The sequence below is a fragment of the Macrobrachium nipponense genome, chromosome 18 (genome assembly GCF_015104395.2).
Source record: "Macrobrachium nipponense isolate FS-2020 chromosome 18, ASM1510439v2, whole genome shotgun sequence".
NCBI classification, from domain to species: domain Eukaryota; kingdom Metazoa; phylum Arthropoda; class Malacostraca; order Decapoda; family Palaemonidae; genus Macrobrachium; species Macrobrachium nipponense.
Genome location: NC_087211.1, coordinates 82,969,897 through 82,993,974, shown reverse-complemented (window position 1 = coordinate 82,993,974; position 24,078 = coordinate 82,969,897). Strand labels below are relative to the sequence as shown.

Here is a 24,078-nt window from a genome sequence, read left to right as displayed (position 1 = left end):
AGGTGTCGACACCTGGTGGTGTTGCCGTTTAAGAAACATCAACCTCGTCTCAATCTCGACGGGTAAGTCAAGGTTGCTATGTGGTTTGTGGTTTGGTTACCATGGGCCGTGTATGTCAGATGTATTTGAATTTGGTCTAAGAGATGTTGGTAAGCTATATATACTATATATATATATATATATATATCATATATATATATATATATATATATATATATATATATATATATAAATAATTAATATATATACATATATATAATAAAATATATATATATATATATTTTTTTTTTCTATCACAGTCCTCCAATCGACTGAGTGGTTTTTTTTATAGTGTGGGGGTTCCGGGTTGCATCCTGCCTCTTTAGAGTCCATAACTTTCCTTACTATGTGAGCCGTTTCTAGGATCACACTCTTCTGCATGAGTCCTGGAGCTACTTCAGCTCTAGTTTTTTTCAGATTCCTTTTCAGGGATCTTTGGATCGTGCCTAGTGTTCCTATGATTATGGGTACAATTTTCACTGGCATATCCCATTTCCTTCTTATATTTTCTTCTCTTGTCCATTTCTTCTTCTGGTTTGCTTCTGTAGCACCAGTCTCTGGTTGTTGGCTACTGTTGTTGTGGTGGTCAGTTGCTGGATGACGTTCGCCAAGTACCTGACCGTCTTCCCCTTCAATTTGGGCAGCATACCTGGCTGCCGGACGAAGCTCCTCTGTTGCCAGAGGTTCAATTTACGTCGTTGTCGTTTAATCCTTCATTTCTTCCCATCATTGCTGAGTTTTGCTATTTAACCCAAAGTTGGACCCTACCCCATCGGGGATAGGTACTCATTTACAGCTGAATAGACTGCGGAAATTATGGTAATGACCCTTTCACAAGGAATCAACGCCGAGGAGAACCTTCACCCATCCAACGACTGACCAGCCCCAAAGTTGCTTAACCAGTCCATTGACGACCTAAACCCACTCTGCCATTGGCTTAAGGCCAAAGCAATAGATCCAACGGTACATGAACAGGAATAAGGGATACCAACAGAACAAACTATTCGGAACTAACCAGAAAAGACTATACAGCTAACTAAGAGGGGAAGACAACCACCAAGAAATTCCTGAAGCCGAACCAAGTAAGAGACTCTGGGAAAACATATGGAGCAATCCGGTATCACACAACAAACATGCAATATGGCTCCAGGAAGTCAAGGCAGAAGAAACAGGAAGAATAAAACAAAGATTAACTGAGATCACGACACCAACTAAAGAAATGCCCAACTGGAAAGCCCCAGGTCCCGAGGAAGTCTAGAATACTGGCTCAAAACTTCAAGGCAGAACAACTCCAGCATTGTATCACAAATCACCATGCGCCCACCCCACTTGGATGATCACGGAAGAACATTCTTAGTCCAGAAAAACAAGAGTAAAGGAAATATAGTCAGTAACTACAGGCCTATCACCTGCCTACCAATAATGTGGAAGTTACTAACAGGTATCATCAGCGAAAGGCTATACAACTACCTAGAGGATACAAACACCATCCCCCACCAACAGAAAGGCTGCAGAAGGAAGTGTAGGGGCACAAAAGACCAGCTCTTGATAGAAAAAATGGTAATGAAGAACAGTAGGAGAAGGAAAACCAACCTAAGCATGGCATGGATAGACTATAAGAAAGCCTTCGACATGATACCACACATGGCTAATAGAATCCTTGGACATATATGAGGCAGAGGATATCAACATCAGCTTCCTCAAAAAATACAATGCGCAACTGGAAAATAATATTTACATAAATAAATAAAATTAATATAAAAAAATGAATAGATGAAATATATAAAAATAAATATTTAGATAAAAGTTAAAAAAATTAAAAATTATGTAAAATAAAAAATAAATAAACAAAAAATACACAAAATAAAAGATTAGTAAAAATGAATAAATAAATAAATGAATTAATATAAATAAATAAATGAATAAAAATAAATAAATGAATAAATAAATAAATATAAATATATTAAATAATCTATGAATAAATAGAAATAAATAAATAACTAAATAAAAATAAATATATAAAAAAATAAATATATAAATATAAAAATAAAATAGAAAATACATAAAAAATAAATAAATTAATGAAGATAATATAAACAAATATATACAAATAAATAAATAAATAAGTAAATAAATAAAAACACAAAAAAATCAAGCAAATAATAATAAATATATTAAATAATCCTAAATAAATAAATTTAGATAAATAAAAAATCAATAAACAAAAGTAAATAAAACAATAAAAAATAAATTAAACTCAATCAAAATATATAAATACGCGAAAATAGATAAACAAATATAAAACGAATAAATAAAAATAAAAATTTATAAAAATGAATAAGAAATCAATAAAAATGAATAAATAAATGAAAATGAATAAATAAATGAATAAAAATAAATAAGTAAATACAAATAAAAAAATTATAGAAAATAAAGAATAGATAAATAAGACAAGTAAACTAAATAAATAAAAAGATATAAAAATAAATATAAATAAATAAAAAACAAATAAATATAATATAAATAAAAATAAAAGCAATACTTATAACTATAATAAATATAAAAATAAAAATTACAAAAAATAATTAGAACAATTAAATAACTATAATAACCAGAAAACTAAGCATGATATAGATAAAACTGAAACTAGAATAAAAGTAAAATTAAAGTAATATAAATAAAAAAAGAAATAAAATTAATTAAAAACTACATATATAATAAAAATAAAAAACAATAGTAAAATTCCATATAATTCTCATAAATAAAAAATTAAATTAGAAAAAAATTTAATAAAAAATGAAAATAATAATATTGAGAAAAATAGAAAAATGAATACAAGAAAAATAAAAAATAGAATTATTAAAAACTAATTCTATAAAAGCAAAAAATTATAAAACGCCAAAATAAAAAAAAAAAAAAAAAAAAAAAAAAAAAAAAAAAAAATGACCACAAAATAATAATAATAAAAATAAAATAAATATAATGCACATGAAAAAATAATATAAATAAAAACTTAAAATAATGAAAAAAAAATGAAATAATAAATTAATCATAAAAAAATTAAAAATTATATAAAAATAACTAAGATAAAAATATGTAAAAATAAAAAATATTATAAATGAAATATATAAAAATAATAAAAATATAAATAATCTTATAAAATAATAATAATAAATCTAAATATTTTAAATATAAAAAATATTTTATTTATAAAAAAACGAATAAAAAATTATGAAATAATAATAAAAATATGAAAAATAATAAAAATAATAAAGATTAAAGATAACAAAATATATAATAAAAATAGAAAATAAAAACATACTAATAACTATCATAAATATGAAAATAACAATTTAAAAATAATAATCAGAACAATAAAATAATAATAATAAGCAGAAGCCTTGAACATATATAGGGAAGAGGAACGTACCATCAACTTCCTCAGAAATACAATGGGCAACTGGAATACAGTATTTACAAGCTCTGTGATAAGACTAGGAGAGGTTAACGTCAGGAGAGGGATCTTCCAGGGCGACTCACTGTCCCCCACTACTCTTCGTAGCAGCCATGATACACATGACAAAAGTACTACAGAAGATGGACCCAAGCACGACTTCAGCGAGAGTTTCTACGACTTTTGCAAAAGTGCATGGGCACACCGCTTCCTGGTCCAGATACCACAAGAAAGCGCAGTGGTTACTGCCATTGCAATGACAGGGACGGACAATCCTTCAGTTCTAGTAGGCCCTGCAGCACAGGGCCCTATATTTGCTGCACCTGCCCACCAGCTTTCGATGACACTGGTGCGCAGATATCCATCATTCGCGAGAATGAGATTCCTTACGGAGATAGGGTTGACAGGCACCAATTCGTCACAAAGGAAAGCCTCAACCACGTTAAGATGTTCTTGCCGACCGTGTGGTCGAATGTCACCCGACCTCACCGCTCTAAGGTATGTACTATGGACGTTATACCGTCCTCCTAGGACAAGATTGTAAGCCTCCTTTTACCTTTTCACAGTCCCAGGGCCCCGCAGTTCTTTATATGCCTCCAGACCAATCCTACAGTCCTCAAGGAACCAATGTATCTACAGAGAGAGAATCCTCTTTGTGAACTTTGCTGAACATCTGTACGAGAAGTCTCCTGATGTTTGGTGCGGCCGTGGTTCTTTATAGCCCCCTCCTGGGCGTGGTAGGAGAGTCTCTTACACAGGCGCATGCTGGTCATACAAAGGTGGGCATATGGAAGGTGGTTGCATCTGGAGCGAAGAAAATCGGTTTTTTGGTTTTGGTCGGTCATCCTCTTGCCTGCCTAGGCCACGCCCCTCCCTTTTACACCTGGGCGGCGGTGCGAGGACGGCAGACTTGTAGTAATTGTAATTTAATTTAAATGTTATTTATTATCCCATTCTTAAGGTAACTGTAATTGTAATTCTTCAAAGAAATCTCTGCTTAATATTAATTTTGGTTGTAATTGAAATTTGCTAAACGGATGATGACGTCATACTACAGATATGACGTCACATACCGAAATATTTCTTGGAAATCAATGAAAACCTAAACATTTCTTTATGCTTTTCTGATTTATGTTGCAACAGACATCCTAATGTACCTATGTTAAAAGATCAACATAATTAAAAATACCGCCTTCCCTCCTTGAGAACTGAAATATGACGAACAGTGTAAAAAATGGGGAGGAGCATAGTAATAGAAAACGATCAAGCAAATATCCACGGGGACTGTGGTATCAAAACACAAAGGGTGATACGTTCCAATGGACCAAATGTGACGTTGATTGACAACATTAAGAAGGTATCATTCATTGATGTCGCAATACCATGTGACACCAGAGTAGAAGGGAAAAGATTGAGAAATATCAAGAGAGAGAGAGAGAGAGAGAGAGAGAGAGAGAGAGGAGAGAGAGAGATGAGAAGAGAGAGAGAGAGAGGAATAACTTTGTTGACTATGATATCACAGTTTATCTGTAAATAGTGGAATATAAAAATAAACACTGATTTTCACCCTGCATTGAAAATGACCTCCATAGGCGCTCAACTAGCCTGTTTAAGTAGTGATTAGGAACAGTCAGAATCGAGACTTCGATTCAAAATGTAAACATTATAGACTCTACGGGTTATGCACCGAATGTTTAACTACAGTCTCTAGCATCTTTGAATAAAATTAATATTGACTTTCATACTTAGGCAACAATAAGAAAATCATAATTATGAAAATAGACCTAAAAAATATTACTGCAGCTGAGGTACCGATTACTTTTAAAATCTAACATGCTTAAAAGATGGTTTACTTGAAGAATAAAGAAATAAAAAATAATAAAATATTATCAATGTAAATTAAAACTAAAAGATACAAATAAAAATAACAGAAATGTAGTGTGAATAAAATAATAGTAATAAAAGTAAACCTAAAATTAAGTTATGACTATAAAAAATGGTAAAATAATGATAATATATATAATCAAATATAAAAATATATTGATATACACACAACTAGTAAAAGGAAAATAAAAAAAAACTTAATAATTACAATAACTGAAAAAAATTATAAATAATTCTAAAATCATAAAATAATAAATACAATGAATATATATATATATATATATATATATATATATATATATATATAAATATATAAATATATATTATTATATATATATATATATATATATATATATATATATATATATATATATATATATATATATATATATATATATATATATATATATATATATATATATATATATATAAATGAATAAGTAAATAAGTAAATAAAAAATTAATAAGTAAATAAATAAAAAATAAAAGATTAATAAAAGTAAAAAATGAATAAATAAATAAAAATAAAACAAATAAATTAATAAATAAATAAAGTAAAAAATAGATAAAAAGAAATAAATAAATAATAATAAAAAAGATAAATAGATAGAATAAATAGAAAAAATAAATGAAAATAAATTTATAAATAAATAAAAATGAACAACAAATAAAAAAATTTTAAAGAATACATAAAAAATAAATCAAATAAAAAATACATAAATAAAAATAATAAACATAAATAAATAAATAAATGAAATAAATAAATACAAATAAAAAATAAAAACATTAAAAATAATCAATAAAAATAAATAAATAAAAAAACAAAAAATAAAAATAAATAAAAATAAAGTAAAAATAGATGAATAAATAAAAATAAATAAAGATAAAAAATAAAAATCAAATATAAAATCAATAAAAAAAATGAAAATAAATAAAAAAAATAAAAATAAACAAATAAATAGAAATAAAAATAAAAATAAATAATAAATAAAATAATAAATCAATAAATAAAATAAATAAGTAAATAGAAATAAATAAAAAATAAATAAATAAAATTAATAAATAAATAAAAGTGAATAAATCAATAAATAAAAATAAATTAGAAAAATTAATAAATAAATAAATTAATTAATTAATAAAAAAATAAATATAAAATCAAAAAAATAAATAAATAAATTACTAGAAATAAATAAACTAATATGAATATAAATAAAGAATATAAATTAATTACATAATAAATAAATAATTAAATAAAAATAAAATAAAAAATAAATAAATAATGAAAAACAAAAATAAATAAATTAATTAATTAATTAATTAATTTAATTAATTAATTAATAATAATAAATAAGTAAAATAATGAATAAATAAATAAATAGAAATAAATAAGCAAATAATGAATAAATAAATAAATAAAAATAAATAAATAAATAATAAAATAAACAAAACAAATAAATAACAAAAGAAATAAAAAAAATAAAATAAAGAAATATATAAAACTAAATAAAAAATAAATTAAAGTAAATAATAAAATATAAATACAAATAAAAATAAAAATAAATGAAAATAATAAATGGATAAAAATAAATAAAATAAAAGAAATAATTAAAATAAATAAATAATAGAAATAAATAATAAGTAAAAAGAAATAGAAATAAACATAAATAAAAATAAATAAAAATAAATAAAAGTTAAGAATAAATAAAAATTTTTAAAAAAATAAAATAATTAAAATAAAAATACAAAATAAATAAATAAATATAATATAATAAAATAAAAATGAATAAATAAATAATCAAAAAATAAATTATAGAATAAAAAATAAAAATAAAAAATAAGAAAGTAAACAAAAAATCAATAAACTAAATAAAGATAAATAAATAAATAAGATTTAAAATAAAAATTTAAATAAAAATAAATAAATAAAAGATATTTAAATAAATAGAAATACAGTTAAAAATTAAATAAAAATAAATAATTAAATATAATTAATAAAAATAAATAGTAAATAAAAATAAATAAAAAAAATAAACTAAATGAAAATAAATAAAAATAAATAAAAAGATAATAAAATAAATAAATTTAAAAAAGTATGTAAAATAAAGAATAATAAAAAAAATAAATTAATTATAAAAATAAAAAATAGATAAATGAATAAAAAATAAAAAATAATACAAAAGAAATAAAATAATAAAAATAATAACTTAATAATTAATTAAATTAAATAAATAAATGCATAAAAAAGTAAAAAACAAATAATTAAAAAAAATAAAAAAAATAAATAAATAAATATAAATATAAAATAAATCTAAAAATGAGTAAAAATAAATGAAAATAAATAAATAAATAAATAAATATAAATAAATAAAAATAAATAAGAAATAAAATAAAAAAAATAAAATAGATAAAATAAATAAAGAAAAAGAAAAATAAATAAATAAATAAAATAAATAAAAATAAATATATAAATGTAAATATCAATAAATAAATAAATACAAATGAATGAAAATGAATAAAAATAATAAATAAATAAAAATAACTAAAAACAAAAATAAATGAAAAAAAGAAATAATAATAAAAAAGAAAATAAATAAGTAAATAAAAATAAATAAATAAAAAAATGAATACATTAAAATAAAAAATATGCAAAAACAAATCCATAAAGGGAAATAAATTAATAAATTTAAAAAATAAACAAAGATAAAAATTAATTTAAAAAAAAGTAAAAAAAATAAAAAAAAAAAAAATAAATGAAAAATAAATAAAAAATACATAAAAAACAAAAAAAAAAAATAAAAAAATAAAAAAAATTAAAGAAATAAATAATAAATAAAAAATGAAATAATATATATAAATAAGATGTTAAATAAGTAAAATAAAATAAATAAATAGATCAAATGAAAACAAATAAATAAATTAAAACTAAAATAAATAAAAAATAAAAATAAATAAAAGAAATAAAGAAAAATAAAAAATAAATATATAAATAAAAATAAATGAAAAATAAATAAAAAAAAATAATAAATAAATGAATAAAAATAAATAAATAAATAAACAAATAAATAAATATAAATAAATAAATAAATAAATAAAAAAATAAATAAATTAAATAAAATAAGTAAAATAATAGAAATAAAGAAAATAAAAAAAAATAAATAAATAAAGAAATTAAAGAATTAAAATTAAATAAATAAATAATAAAAAAATTAAAAAAATTAAAAAAATTACAAAAGAATAAATAAAAAAAAAGTAAATAAAGGATAAAAATGAATAATTAAATAGGAAATAAAATAAAATAAAATAAAATATATAAAAAATAAATAAACAAAAGAAAATAAATAAATAAAAATAAAAAAAAAAAAAATCAATAAATAGGAAAAATAATGAATAAAAAAATAAAATTAAATAAATAAACAAAATGAAAAATAAATAAATAAAGAAAAATAAAAAATAAAATAAAATAAATAAAATAACAAAATAAATAAAACAAAAATGAATAAATAAAAAATAAAAATAAATACATCATTCAATAAAAAAAACTTCAATAGAAAAATAAAATAAATTAATAAGTAAATAAATAATATAAAATAAATAAAAACAAATAAATAAATAAAATAAGGTAAATTAACTTATAAAAAACACAAAACAAATAAATAAAATAAAAATAAATAAAAAATAAAAAATATTATAATAGAAATAAATAAAAATAAATAGATGAAAAATAATTAAACAAATAAATAAAAATATAACAAAATACAAAATAAAAAAATTAAAAACTAAAAAAAATAGGTACTTGAAATAAATAAATAATATGAATATAAATAAATAATAAACTAAAAATAAATAGAGTAAATCAATAGTAAACTAAAAATAAATAAATAATCAAAACAAAAAAAAAATAAACAAATAGATAAAAATTAATAATATAAATTAAAAATAAAAAAAATAATAGTTAAAAATAAAGGAAAAAACAAAATAGGTAAATCAATTAAATAAATGGAAAAGGTATATATCAATAAGAATAAATAAATAACAAATAGAAATAAAACGAAAACAATAAATAAATAAATAGAAATAAAAAAATCAAATATAAATAAATAATTAAATAAATCGATCAATAAAAAAATAAATTATAAATAAACAATAAATAAATAAATAAATAAATAAACTAAAAATAAATAAAAATAAAAAGTAAAAGAGTAAATTAAATAAATAACTAAATAAATAAAAGTAAATAAAAATCAAATTAAAAATAAATAAAAGAAACAAAAAATAAAATAAAAAAACAAATTAAAATTAAATAATTATTAAATAAACAATGAAAATAAGAAATAAATAAAAAATAAATAAATGAATACTCAAAAAATAAAATAAATTAAATAAATAATTAAATAAATAAAATAAATAAATAATAAATAAATAAATAAAATAAATGAGAAATTAAATAATCAAAAATTAATTAATTAATTATTTAATAAATAAAAATAAATAACTAAAAAAAAAATAAATAAATAAATAAATAAAAATAAATGAATAAATAAATAAAAATTAATAAAAACAAAAACAATAAAAATTAATATACAAATAACCATTTAATATTATCAAAATAAAATTTAAAAATAAAAAAGTAAAATTAAGAATAAATCAAAATAAATAAATGAGAATCAATGAAATTAAATAAATAAATAAAAAATAAATAAATAGATCACAACGAATAAATAAATAATAAAAATATATCAAAAAAAATAAATAAATAATGATAAATTAATCGAATAAATAAAAATGAAATAAAATAAATATATCAAAAATAAATTTAAAAAATTTATAAATAAATAAAAAGAAAATTAGAAAACTTATTAAACAAATAAATAAAAAGTATAAAAATCAATAGATGAGTGAAAAATTTTAAATGAAAGGATAAAAAATTAATACATATCAATAAATAAATACATGACAATGATAAATATAATAGATAAAAATAAATATAAAAATAAATGAATAAATAAATATATAATATATATATATATATATATATATATATATATATATATATATATATATATATATATATATATATATATATATACATATATATATATATATATAAGTAAATAGGAATAAAAAATTAATTAAGAATATAAGTAAATTCAGAAATAAATTATAATCAATAAAAATGATTAAATAAATAGATAAAGAAAAGATAATAAATAAAAATGAATGAAAAATTATTAATAAATGAATCAATGAAAACAAATAAATAAATAAATATATAAATAAAATAAATAAAATTACATAAATAAATAAAAATAAATAGATCAAAATTAATTAATAAAAATGAAATAGAATTGAATAAATAGATAAAAATAAATGAATAATATATAAATATAAATAAATAAAAAATAATAAATAAATAAAAAAATAACTAAATAAATAAAATATAAATAAATAAATATAAATAAATAGATAAAAAATCAATATGAAAGATAAATAAATAAAAATAAACAAACAAATAAATAAAACCGTATAAATAAATAAGTAAAATTAAGTGAATCAAAAACAACTTTTAAAAATATAGAAATAAAGAAAAAAAAAATAAATATAGATAAACTAATAAATATATAATATATATCATATATATATATATATATATATATATATATATATATATAAAAATATATAATATATATATTCCCTTTTTTTTTTTTGCAAATAGTCAATGCTGTTTTTTCCAATTGGTTTTCTAAGTGTAGATACTCGTAACATACACAAAGGAAAAAATTACAGATAACATAAGTACTGATGCCTTTATTATAAAAATACAAGTCTTTTAATAGAAATAGTAATTATTTCCAAATTTCTGCTCAGATTTACTTATTTGTATCTATATTTTCCTGAAAGTATCACTATCGGGTCATATTGTCCTATCTAAATATTTCAGGAGGATCCAGTGTTCCAGTTTCAAAAGCCATTTGGGTCATATATAAAATAAATCCTTTTATCCAGCTGAATATTCAGTTCCATCAAGCAAAATCAAGCAAGAAACCACACTGACGGGAGAGTAGTTCTGGCTGTACCTGTTCTGATTCTGGAAGTTCTGGCGAGAGTAGAACTGGGAGTTCTGTCTTGAGTTCTGCTGGGTCAGGCTTCTCTGCTGGTTCTGTGAGAACCGGGAACCCTGGTACTGACCTTCTCTGTTGTACTGTGACCTCTGGAACTGATTTCCTTGTTGGTACTGTGACCTCTGGTAGTTGTCAGGGTTGTTATTGTAGTTTGAATCTCTGTTCCAGTTATGTTGTTGAAGTTATCATTGTACTGTTGTCTCTGGTTGTTCCTCTGCTGGATTCTGTAATACTGGTTTTCATCCTGATTTCGTTTGTATTGGTTGTTTCTGTTCTGGTTGTTCAGGTTGTATCTGCTGTTCTGTTCCTGAGAGTTGTAATAGTTGTTGCCATACCTATCTGTGTTGTATTGTGATGAGTCTCTGTTGTTCTGGTTGTAGTTGTTATTTCTCTGGAGTTGAGATTGTTTGGTTGTTATTGTAATTAGAAACTATACTGGTTGTAATTTTTGACTGTTTGTGTTTCCATAACGTTTGAGCAAAGGACTGGAAGTTTGAATCCCTGGAATACAAACTTCTCTGGGAATTGTACTGATCATTGTTGAAGTAATTCCTGTTGGATCCATAACGTTGACTGGAATAGTTATTCCCATCTTTGTTCCTGAACTGGGGATCATTCCTGTTTTGATTCTGGGAATTTTGTCTGTAGTACTGTTGGTTCTGGAAGTTGTTCCTATTAGACTGTTGGTCCTGGAAGTAATTTCCTGTTTGGACTGCTGGTTTCTGGAAACGTTCACCATTTTCATATCTGTATTGCGGGTCTGGAACTGATTTTGGTAATCATTCTGTCGTTTCCTCTGATTCAGGGAGCGAGATTCCTGGTTTTGAGTTCCTGTAGGATTGTTGATTCTGGTTGTACTGCTGCCTTTGGTACTGGGAATACTGATTCTGTTGGCTGTATGTGGAGACGGACTGCTGGAAACGCCATCAGCCCTCTCCTTGGTGGGGACCTTGGCCTGGAATCCAGTGACCTGGAGCGACCGAGTAGTCGACTGTGCGCAGAGTGCCATCAGGGTCCATGACAGAATACGACCCACAACGACGTCCCTTCGACGCTCCTCTCTGGCAGACTTCATGTCCCCGGTGGATTTGGCGTCGACGGCATAAGCCCAGGTGTACTCGGGGTTCTGGAAGGTATTGGAAATTAGTATACGTAGTCCATATAGAAGCCTTTGAATTATTTAGTCAAATATTCACAGAAATGGGACTTACACAAGACTGGTTAGTTTTGAAAACTCACAGGGTCGTTGTAGACAGTCTGGTCCAAGCTGTACTCCCTGGCCATCTCCTGAGATCGTCGCCTGAAGGCGTCTGAGAAGGCCTCGTAGTTGTCGTAGAGCTGTCGTGCTGGAAGGAGCCCCTGCTGGGCGTCGACGCCTCTGGAATCCAGGATGTGGAGGACCCATCCTGGCAGGAGGCCACCCCCACACACACCAGCACGATCAGGAGAGTCTGCAGGACATTTAGGATTCTTCAGGATTTATTGTTCACCTTATGATTGTTATAAATGATGACTTTTCAAAATACTTTTTATTAATAAGAAATAGAAGAAAATAAGAAAATGTTATGAAAATAAAAGTGTTTTAACTCTAGGTTTCAAAATGTTTTAGGTATTGTATTGTACGTTAAGTGAACACAAACACATCCTTATATTTATATATCCAGTATATATACATACATATATATATATATATATATATATATATATATATATATATATATATATATATATATATATATATATATATATATATATATTATATAAATGACCGCTTACCTTCATCCTCGGCGTAAGGCTGTCAGCAGTCAACTGGGGTAAAATGAACTTCCCCAGCCCCTTTTATATGGTCTTGACGACCTCCCACATCGCCAGGAAAAACCGGACCAACTCTGAAATCTAGTAATGTTTCTCACACTCGAGATTGTCTCCCAGCGAGCACCATCATGGTGTTCACCCTCGGGAACTCACCTTCGGGAACAGGACACGGTCACAGACGAACGGAATCACTACGAATAAGTCTTGTTTCTGTCATTTTCCCTTTTTCCCTTTTTCTCCAGTTACTTGTTCTTAATGAACACTGCATTCTTTGGAAGCTTGATTTCGAGTCAGTGGCTCCTGTGTGTGGTGGGCTTGTTCCATATAAATAGGGTTCATCTTCTAATAAGTAATAATAATAATAATAATAATAATAATAATAATAATAATAATAATAATAATAATAATAATAATAATAATAGCATGATTATTATTATTATTATTATTATTATTATATTATTATGTATTATTTATTATTATTATTATTATTATTATTATTATATTATTATTATTATTATTATTATTATTATTGTTATTATTATCTCATAGGTGCACGGAGATGTATGTTAGATCTTGTACATAATCGTCTGCTAGATCCCGTTACATATACATCTATACATGTGTATCTTTGTGTATTTGTATCTGTAAAGTGTCTAAGTCGTTACACACACACACACACACACACATACACACTTTTACAAATCATTTTTCTATCAGAAATGTATTTAATAATCCTATGAGTAAAGAAACGTTATGTTATTGCATGAAAGATGTACGAGTTCAATTTTCTTTTTATTAAAAACATCTTTGTCAAATGAATTCGTCGCATATGAGAATAGTTTCGACAAACAGTATTTTACCGAAATCACCTTCCAAGGAAATCAATGTATTTACAAATTAAGACAAAATAAAAAAAATATGTGAGAATTATTACTCATTCAAAGAAGAACTAAATCTAAATATAAATAAAAAACAAATAGAGAAAGCATAAAAATTCTATTAAGACAAAGAAACAAGTCAAACTGTAAACAAATACAACAAAGTAAGGAAACAAATGAGGATGAAATTAATGTATAAAAAATTGAAAAATAAAGGAGATTGGTTAACATTCTCTGGAGACAACGAAATAAATTAACCAACAAACAAATAAAAACAGAGAAAGGACTCAGATGACCATTCGATTAAGAAACGACGAAATGAGTTGACGAACGGAAGCTGACAGAGGACACATGAGCATTCAATCAAGACAATGAAATAGAGAACCATCAGAATGCCAGTAGCACTTCGCTCCCGCTGCTGGGGTACGTCTCTAAACCAACAGGTAATGCCACTTCCTTGACCTTAGCCGTCCACAGGCAGGTGTCAGGTGTCCTCAGACGGGTGTCAGGTGTCGTAAGACGGGTGTCAAGTGTCGACACCTGGTGGTGTTGCCGTTTAAGAAACATAACCTCGTCTCAATCTCGACGGGTAAGTCAAGGTTGCCGTGTGGTTTGTGGTTTGGTTACCGTGGGCCGTGTATGTCAGATGTCATTAATCCGTAATTTGATTTATTCCAAGAATTCTGTTTGAATTTGGTCTAAGAGATGTTGGTAACCTATTTTTTTTCTTTCTTTCTTTTTTGTCTATCACAGTATTCTAATTCGACTGAGTGGTTTTTTATAGTGTGGGGGTTTCCGGGTTGCATCCGGCCTCCTTAGGAGTCCATCACTTTCCTTACTATGTGAGCCGTTTCTAGGATCACACTCTTCTGGCATGAGTCCTGGAGCTACTTAAGCCTCTACTTTTTTCAGATTCCTTTTCAGGGATCTTTGGATCGTGCCTAGTGCTCCTATGATTATGGGTACAATTTCCACTGGCATATCCCATTTCCTTCTTATATTTTCTTCTCTTGTCCATTTCTTCGTCTGGTTTGCTTGTGTAGCACCTGTCTCTGGTTGTTGGCTACTGTTGTTGTGGTGGTCAGTTGCTGGATGACGACCTCCAAGTACCTGACCGTCTTCCCCTTCAATTGGGCTGAATACCTGGCTGCCGGACAAAGCTCCTCTGTTGCCAGAGGTTCCATTTACGTCGTTGTCGTTTAATCCTTCATTTCTTCCCATCATTGCTGAGTTTTGCTATTTAACCCAAAGTTGGACCCTACCCCATCGGGGATAGGTACTCATTTACAGCTGAATAGACTGCGGAAATTATGGTAATGATCCTTTCCCAAGGAATCAACGCCGAGGAGAACCTTCACTCATCAACGACTGACCAGCCCCAAAGTTGCTTAACCAGTCCATTGACGACCTAACCCAACCCCCTCTGCATGGCTTCAAGGGCCAAAGCAATTAAGATCCAACGCGGTACATGAACAGGAGTAAGGGATACCAACAGAACAAACTATTCGGAACCAACAGAAAAGACTATACAGGCCAACTAAGAGGGGAAGACAACCACCCAGAATTCCTGAAGCCGAACCAAGTAAGAGACTCTGGGAAAACATATGGAGAAATCCGGTATCCACACAACAAACATGCAACATGGCTATAGGAAGTCGAGGGAGAAGAAACAGGGCAGAATAAAACAAAGATTAACTGATATCACGACAGACACAGTAAGACACCAACTAAAGAAAATGCCCAACTGGAAGTGCCCCAGGGTCCCGAGGAAGTCCATGGATACTGGCTCAAAACAAAAAATTTCAAGCAGAACAACTCCAGCATTGTATCACAAATCACCATGCGCCCAAATGGATGACCACATGAAGAACATCATTAGTCCAGAAAGACAAGAGTAAAGGAAATATAGCCAGTAACTACAGGCCTATCACCTGCCTACCAATAATGGGAAGTTACTAACAGGTATCATCAGCGAAAGGCTATACAACTACCTAGAGGAGACAAACACCATCCCCTCCAACAGAAAGGCTGCAGAAGGAAGTGTAGGGGCACAAAAGACCACTCCCCTGATAGACAAAATGGTAATGAAGAACAGTAGGAGAAAGGAAAACCAACCTAGCCATGCATAGATTTACTACAAGAAAGCCCTTCGACATGAACCACAACACATAGTTAATAGAATCCTTGAACATATAATGGGGCAGAGGAAAGCAACATCAGCTTCCTCAAAAATACAATGCGCAACTGGAATACAGTATTTTACATAAATAAATAAATTAAAATAGATAAATAAATAAAATATATAAACATGAATATATAAATAAAATATGAAATTAAAAATATATTAATTGATATATAAATAAACACATAAAAAAATACACAAAATAAAATATTATTAAAAATCAATAAATAAAGAAATCAATGAATATAAATAAATAAAAAATAAATAAATAAAATAAATCATAAATAAATAAATAAAAAATAAAATATATGAAAATAAATATATAAAAAAATAATATAAAAAATCAATAAATAAATAAACATAAACTAACAAAAAAATAAAAAACATAAAAATAAATAAAATTAATAAAAAATAATATATAAACAAAAATATACAAAATAAATAAATAAATAAATAAAAACACAAAATGAATAAATAAAAATATTAAAAAATAACAAATATATAAATAATCATAAATAAATATAGATAAATAAAAATCAATAAACAAAAGTAAATAAATAACAATAAATAAATTTAAATCAAGGAAATATATAAATACACGAAAATAAATAAACAAAAAAAAATAAATAAATAATTTATAAAAATAAATAAATTTAAAAAAATAAATAAATTAAAAAAAAATAAAAAAAAATACAAAATAAATAAATAAATGAATAAATAAATAAATAAAAATAAATAAGTAAATATAAATAAAAAATAATTAGAAATAGAAAATACATAAAATAAAGAAAAGTAAATAAATAAATAAGAAATAAAAATGAATAAAAATAAATAACAAACAAATAATATATAAATATAAATAAATTACAGCTAATAACTATAATAGATCTAAATTAAATAATTACAAAACATAATGAGAACAATTAAATGATAATAATAATCATATAAAAACTAAGCATAATATAAATAAAAAATGAAAATAGAATTAAAAAGTAAAATTAAAATTAATATAAGTAAAAAAAAGAAATAAAATTAATTAAAATCTTATTATATATAATAAAAAAATATAAAAATAATAAAAAATCAATATGCTTCCCATAAATTCAAAAATGAAATTAAAAGTAATAGTAATCATATAAATAAAATAATACTATTGAGAAAAATAGAAAAAATGAATGCAAATAAAAAAATATATAAAATTATTAAAAAATAATTCTAAAAATATAAAAAAAACAAAAATATAATAAAAATAATAATACAAATGAAATTAAATATAATGGCACATGGAAAAAATCATAGAAATAAAAATTAAGGTGATGAAAATAAAATGATAATATTAATAATAAAAAATTAAAAATATATAAAAATAACTAATATAAAAATTATTAATGAAAAAATGAAAAATATTATAAATAAAATATATAAAAATAATAAAAATATAAATAAATCGAGTTAAAATAGTAATAAAAAATTTAAATATAAATATTTAAAAATAAAAGGTATATTTATAAAAAAAACAAATAAAAAATTATGAAATAAATAATAAGTAAAATATAAATAATAATATATGAAATAAAAAATTAAAGATATAAAAATATATATAATAAAAATAAAAAATAAAAAACAATAACAATAACTATAATAAATATAAAAATAAGAAAAGTTTAAAAAATAATAATTTAGAACGATAAAAATATGATAATAAGCAGAATCCTTCAACATATATAGGGAAGAGGAAAGCACCATCAGCTTCCTCAGAAATACAATGGGCAACTGGAATACAGTATTTACAAGCTCTGTGATAAGACTAGGAGAGGTTAACGTCAGGAGAGGGATCTTCCAGGGCGACTCACTGTCCCCACTACTCTTCGTAGTAGCCATGATAGACATGACAAAAATTACTACAGAAGATGGACCCAAGCACGACTTCAGCGAGAGTTTCTACGACTTTTGCAAAGTGCATGGGCACACCGCTTCCTGGTCCAGATTCCACAAGAAAGCAGCTGCGGTTACTGCCATTGCAATGACAGGGACGGACAATCCTTCAGTTCTAGTAGGCCCTGCAGCGCAGGGCCCTATATTTGCTGCACCCGCCCACCAGTTTTCGATGACACTGGTGCACAGATATCCATCATTCGCGAGAATGAGATTCCTTACGGAGATAGGGTTGACAGGCACCAATTCGTCACAAAGGAAAGCCTCAACCACGTTAAGATGTTCTTGCCGACTGTGTGGTCGAATGTCACCCGACCTCACCGCTCTAGGTATGTACTATGGAGGTTATACCGTCCTCCTAGGACAAGATTGTAAGCCTCCTTTTACCTTTCACAGTCCCAGGGCCCCGCAGTTCTTTATATACCTCCAGACCAATCCTGGAGGGACCTGGGGCAACCCGAACAAGATGTAAGGTCTGTAAGGTAAGGTACAGTCCTCAAGAAACCAATGTATCTACAGAGAGAGAATCCTCTTTGTGTACTTTGCTGAACATCTGTACGAGAAGTCTCCTGATGTTTGGTGCGGCCGTGGTTCTTTATAGCCCCCTCCTGGGCGTGGCAGAAGAGTCTCTTACACAGGCGCATGCTGGTCATACAAAAGGTGGGCACAAGTAAGGTGGTTACATCTGGAGCGAAGGAAATCGGCTTGTCGTCATCTCTTGCCTGCCTAGGCCACGCCCCCTTTACACCTGGGCGGCGGTGCGATGACGGCAGGCTTGTAGTAATTGTAATTTAATTAAAATGTTATCCATTACACATTCTTAAGGTAACTGTAATTGTAATTCTTCAAAGAAATCTCTGCTTAATATTAATTCTAGTTGTAATTGAAATTTGCTAAACGGATGATGACGTCATACTACAGCTATGAGGTCACATACCGAAATATTTCTTTGAAATCATTTAAAATCTAAATATTTCCTTATGTTTTCCTGATTTATGTGGCACAAGACACCATAATTTACCAATGTTAAAATGTCAACATAGTTAAAAAGACCGCCTTCCCTCTTTGAGAATTGAAATATGAAGAGCAGAGCAAAAATGGGAAGGAGCTTAGCGATAGAAAACGATCAAGCAAATATCACTCATTGATGTCGCAATACCATGTGACACCAGAGTAGAAGGGAAAAGATTGAAAAGTATCAGGAGAGAGAGAGAGAGAGAGAGAGAGAGAGAGAGAGAGAGAGAGAGAGAGAGAGAGAATGACTTTGATGACTATGATATCATATTTTATTTGTAAAAAACAAAATTGAAATATAAATATATACAATGATCTTGACCCTGCAAGTGAAAATTACCTCCTTATGGCGCTCTACTAGCCTGTTTGAAGTAGTGTCAAGGAATATAATAATAATAATAATAATATAATAATAATAATAATAATAAAATAAATAATAATAATAATAAATAATAATAATAATAATAAATAAAATAATCTTTGGAAGATTGAATTTTCAAGACAATGGGTCCGCTATGGTGTGCTTGATCTAATGAATAGGGTTCATCTTCTGAATAATAATAATCAATAATAATAATAATAATAATAATAATAATAATAATAATAATAATAATAATAATAATAATATATAATAATAAGAATAATAATAATAATAATAATAAAATAATAATAATAATAATCGCCTTAGTCAAACATACAAAAGTAAAGGTAACGTACGAACTGAAGGGATAAAGCTACCAGATGGGAGCAACACAAACAAACATAGATGAGACAGAGAGGACGGAATGGGTAGAAAGATTAGACAATGGATGGAGACAGATACAGAGAGAACAAAGATCCCTCCATGAAAGCCTACAACACCAAGCAAATTAAGGGAGAAAACAAGTGAGGTCAATGAAATAATGGGCCTAAATACACACCACCAGTATCACAGAAACAAATAACTTGACATATGCAGGAGCAAGATTAGTAGCAGAACTGATGGGGATTCGAACACCAACACACCGTCACAACCAACCCAACAGAAAGCAAAACAGCAACCTCCATTGGAAAAGGCGCCTGGAAAAGCAAATCATGGTGATGAGATCTGACTTGAGTAAACTGAAAGAGATGGCAGAAAAAAGGCTAAGAAGCAAGAAAACAAGGGAGGAACTCAACGAGAAATACAAAGTACAAGAGAGGGACTAAACAACACAATCAGAGAAGATGTAAAACAGAGGCTTAAGGCCAAAGCACACAAGATCCAACGGTACATGAACAGGAATAAGGGATACCAACAGAACAAACTATTCGGAACCAACCAGCAAAAGACTATACAGCCAACTAAGAGGGGAAGACAACCACCCAGAAATTCCTGAAGCCGAACCAAGTAAGAGACTCTGGGAAAACATATGGAGCAATCCGGTATCACACAACAAACATGCAACATGGCTCCAGGAAGTCAAGGAAGAAGAAACAGGAGAATAAACAAGATTCACAGACATCACGACAGACACAGTCAGACACCAACTAAAGAAAAGGCCAAACTGGAAAACCCCAGGTCCCGATGAAGTCCATGGATACTGGCTCAAAAACTTCAAGGCCCTACACCCACGAATAGCAGAACAACTCCAGCATTGTATCTCAAATCACCAAGCACCCAAATGGATGACCACAGGAAGAACATCCTTAGTACAAAAAGACAAGAGTAAGGGAAATATAGCCAGTAAACTACAGGCCCTATCACCTGCCTACCAATAATGTGAAAGTTACTAACAGGTATCATCAGTGAAAGGCTATACAAACTACCTAGAGGAGACAACACCATCCCCCACCAACAGAAAGGCTGCAGAAGGAAGTGTATGGGGCACAAAAGACCAGCTCCTGATAGACAAAATGGTAATGAAGAACAGTAGGAGAAGGAAAAACAAAACCAACCTAAGCATGGCATGGATAGACTATAAAGAAAGCCTTCGACATGATACCACACACATGGCTAATAGAATGCCTGAAAATATATGGGGCAGAGGAAAACACCATCAGTTTCTTCCTCAAAAATACAATGCGCAACTGGAATACAATACTTACAAGCTCTGGAATAAGACTAGCAGAGGTTAATATCAGGAGAGGGATCTTCCAGGGCGACTCACTGGTCCCCACTACTCTTCGTAGTAGCCATGATTCCATGACAAAAGTACTACAGAAGATGGATGCCGGGTACCCCAACTCAAGAAAAGAGGCAACAAAATCAACCATCTGATGTTCATGGACGACATCAAGCTGTATGGTAAGAGCATCAAGGAAAATAGATACCCTAATCCAGACTGTAAGGATTGTATCTGGGGGACATCAGAAATGGAGTTTGGAATAGAAAAAATGCGCCTTAGTCAACATACCAAAAGGCAAAGTAACGAGAACTGAAGGGATAAAGCTACCAGAATGGTCAAGCAACAAATCAAACATAGATGAGACAGGATACAAATACCTGGGAATAATGGAAGGAGGAGATATAAAACACCAAGAAGATGAAGGACACGATCAGGAAAGAATATATGCAGAGACTCAAGGCGATACTCAAGTCAAAACTCAACGCCGGAAATATGATAAAAGCCATAAAACACATGGGCAGTGCAGTAATCAGATACAGCGCAGGAATAGTGGAATGGACGAAGGCAGAACTCCGCAGCATAGATCAGAAAAACCAGGAAACAAATGACAATACACAAAGCACTACACCCAAGAGCAAATACGGACAGACTATACATAACACGAAAGGAAGGAGGGAGAGGACTACTAAGTATAGAGGACTGCGTCAACATCGAAAACAGAGCACTGGGGCAATATCTGAAAACCAGTGAAGACGAGTGGCTAAAGAGTGCATGGGAAGAAGGACTAATAAAAGTAGACGAAGACCCAGAAATATACAGAGACAGGAGAAAGACAGAAAGAACGAGGACTGGCACAACAAACCAATGCACGGACAATACATGAGACAGACTAAAGAACTAGCCAGCGATGACAATTGGCAATGGCTACAGAGGGGAGAGCTAAAGAAGGAAACTGAAGGAATGATAACACGGCACAAGATCAGGCCCTAAGAACCAGATATGTTCAAAGTACGATAGACGGAAATAACATCTCTCCCATATGTAGGAAGTGCAATACGAAAAATGAAACCATAAACCACATAGCAAGTGAATGCCCGGCACTTGCACAGAACCAGTTAGTACAAAAAGAGGCATGATTCATAGTGGCAAAAGCCCTCCACTGGAGCCTGTGCAAGAAACATCAGCTACCTTGCAGTAATAAGTGGTACGAGCACCAACCTGAGGGAGTGATAGAAAACGATCAGGCAAAAATCCTCTGGGACTATGGTATCAGAACGGATAGGGTGATACGTGCAAATAGACCAGACGTGACGTTGACTGACAAAGTCAAGAAGAAAGTATCACTCATGATGTCGCAATACCATGGGACACCAGAGTGAAGAGAAAAGAGAGGAAAAAAATTGATAAGTATCAAGATCTGAAATAGAAAATAAGAAGGATATGGGATTAGCCAGTGGAAATCGTACCCATAATCATAGGAGCACTAGGCACGATCCCAAGATCCCTGAAAAGGAATCTAGAAAAACTAGAGGCTGAATGATAGCTTCCAGGTCTCATGCAGAAGAGTGTGATCCTAGAAAACGCACACATAGTAAGAAAAGTGATGGACTCCTAAGGAGGCAGGATGCAACCCGGAACCCCACACTATAAATACCACCCAGTCGAATTGGAGGACTGTGATAGAGCAAAAAAAAAAAAAAAAGACAAAAAAAAAAAAAAAAAATAATCGCCTTAGTCAAAACATACAAAAAGGTAAAGTAACGAGAACTGAAGGGATAAAGCTACCAGATGGGAGCAACATCAAACACATAGATGAGACAATTGGCAATGGCTACAGAGGGGAGAGCTAAAGAAGGAAACTGAAGGAATGATAACAGCGGCACAAGATCAGGCCCTAAGAACCAGATATATTCAAAGAAATATCTCTCCCATATGTAGGAAGTGCAATACGAAAAATGAAACCATAAACCACATAGCAAGCGAATGCCCGGCACTTGCACAGAACCAGTACAAAAAGAGGCATGATTCAGTGGCAAAAGCCCTCACTGGAGCCTGTGGGCAAGAAACATCAGCTACCTTGCAGTAATAAGTGGTACGAGGCACCAACCTGAGGAGTGATAGAAAAAACGATCAGGCAAAGATCCTCTGGGACTATGGTATCAGAACGGATAGGGTGATACGTGCAAACAGACTAGACGTGACGTTGATTGACAAAGTCAAGAAGAAAGTATCACTCATTGATGTCGCAATACCAAGGGACACCAGAGTTGAAGAGAAAGAGAGGGAAAAATGGATAAGTATCAAGATCTGAAAATAGAAAATAAGAAGGATACGGGATATGCCAGTGGAGATCGTACCATAATCATAGGAGCACTAGGCACGATCCCAAGGTCCTGAAAAGGAATCTAGAAAAACTAGAGGCTGAAGTAGCTCCGGGCCTCATGCAGAAGATTGTGATCTAGAAAACGGCACACATAGTAAGAAAAAGTGATGGACTCCTAAGGAGGCAGGATGCAAACCCGGAACCCCACACTATAAATACCACCCATTCGAATTGGAGGACTGTGGTAGAGCAAAAAAAATAAATAAATAATAATAATAATAATAATAATAATGTTTGGAAAAACTCTGTATCTCAAGAGTATATATAATGTATTTTATTAGTATTGTG

General features: G+C 28.3%; 2 protein-coding genes across 2 annotated transcripts in view; one reads left to right on the top strand and one right to left on the bottom strand.

Moving 5' to 3' along the window:
- Window positions 1-11,515: 11,515 nt before the first annotated feature.
- On the bottom strand, window positions 11,516-12,505 carry LOC135196673 (TBC1 domain family member 5 homolog A-like). The gene is made up of 2 exons (XM_064223507.1): window positions 12,011-12,505; window positions 11,516-11,887 (listed from the first exon to the last, which is right to left on the bottom strand). Exons 1-2 carry the CDS (start codon window positions 12,503-12,505, stop codon window positions 11,516-11,518), a joined length of 867 nt encoding a protein of 288 aa, XP_064079577.1.
- A 5,745-nt stretch (window positions 12,506-18,250) lies between these two features.
- Window positions 18,251-24,078, top strand: part of LOC135196671 (putative uncharacterized protein DDB_G0282133) — a 21,628-nt gene continuing 15,800 nt past the window's right edge. Inside the window, exons 1-2 of the mRNA XM_064223506.1 lie at window positions 18,251-18,774; window positions 18,908-18,976. Of these exons, the coding sequence (XP_064079576.1) occupies window positions 18,251-18,774; window positions 18,908-18,976 (593 nt within the window). The remainder of the gene's footprint in view (window positions 18,775-18,907; window positions 18,977-24,078) is intronic.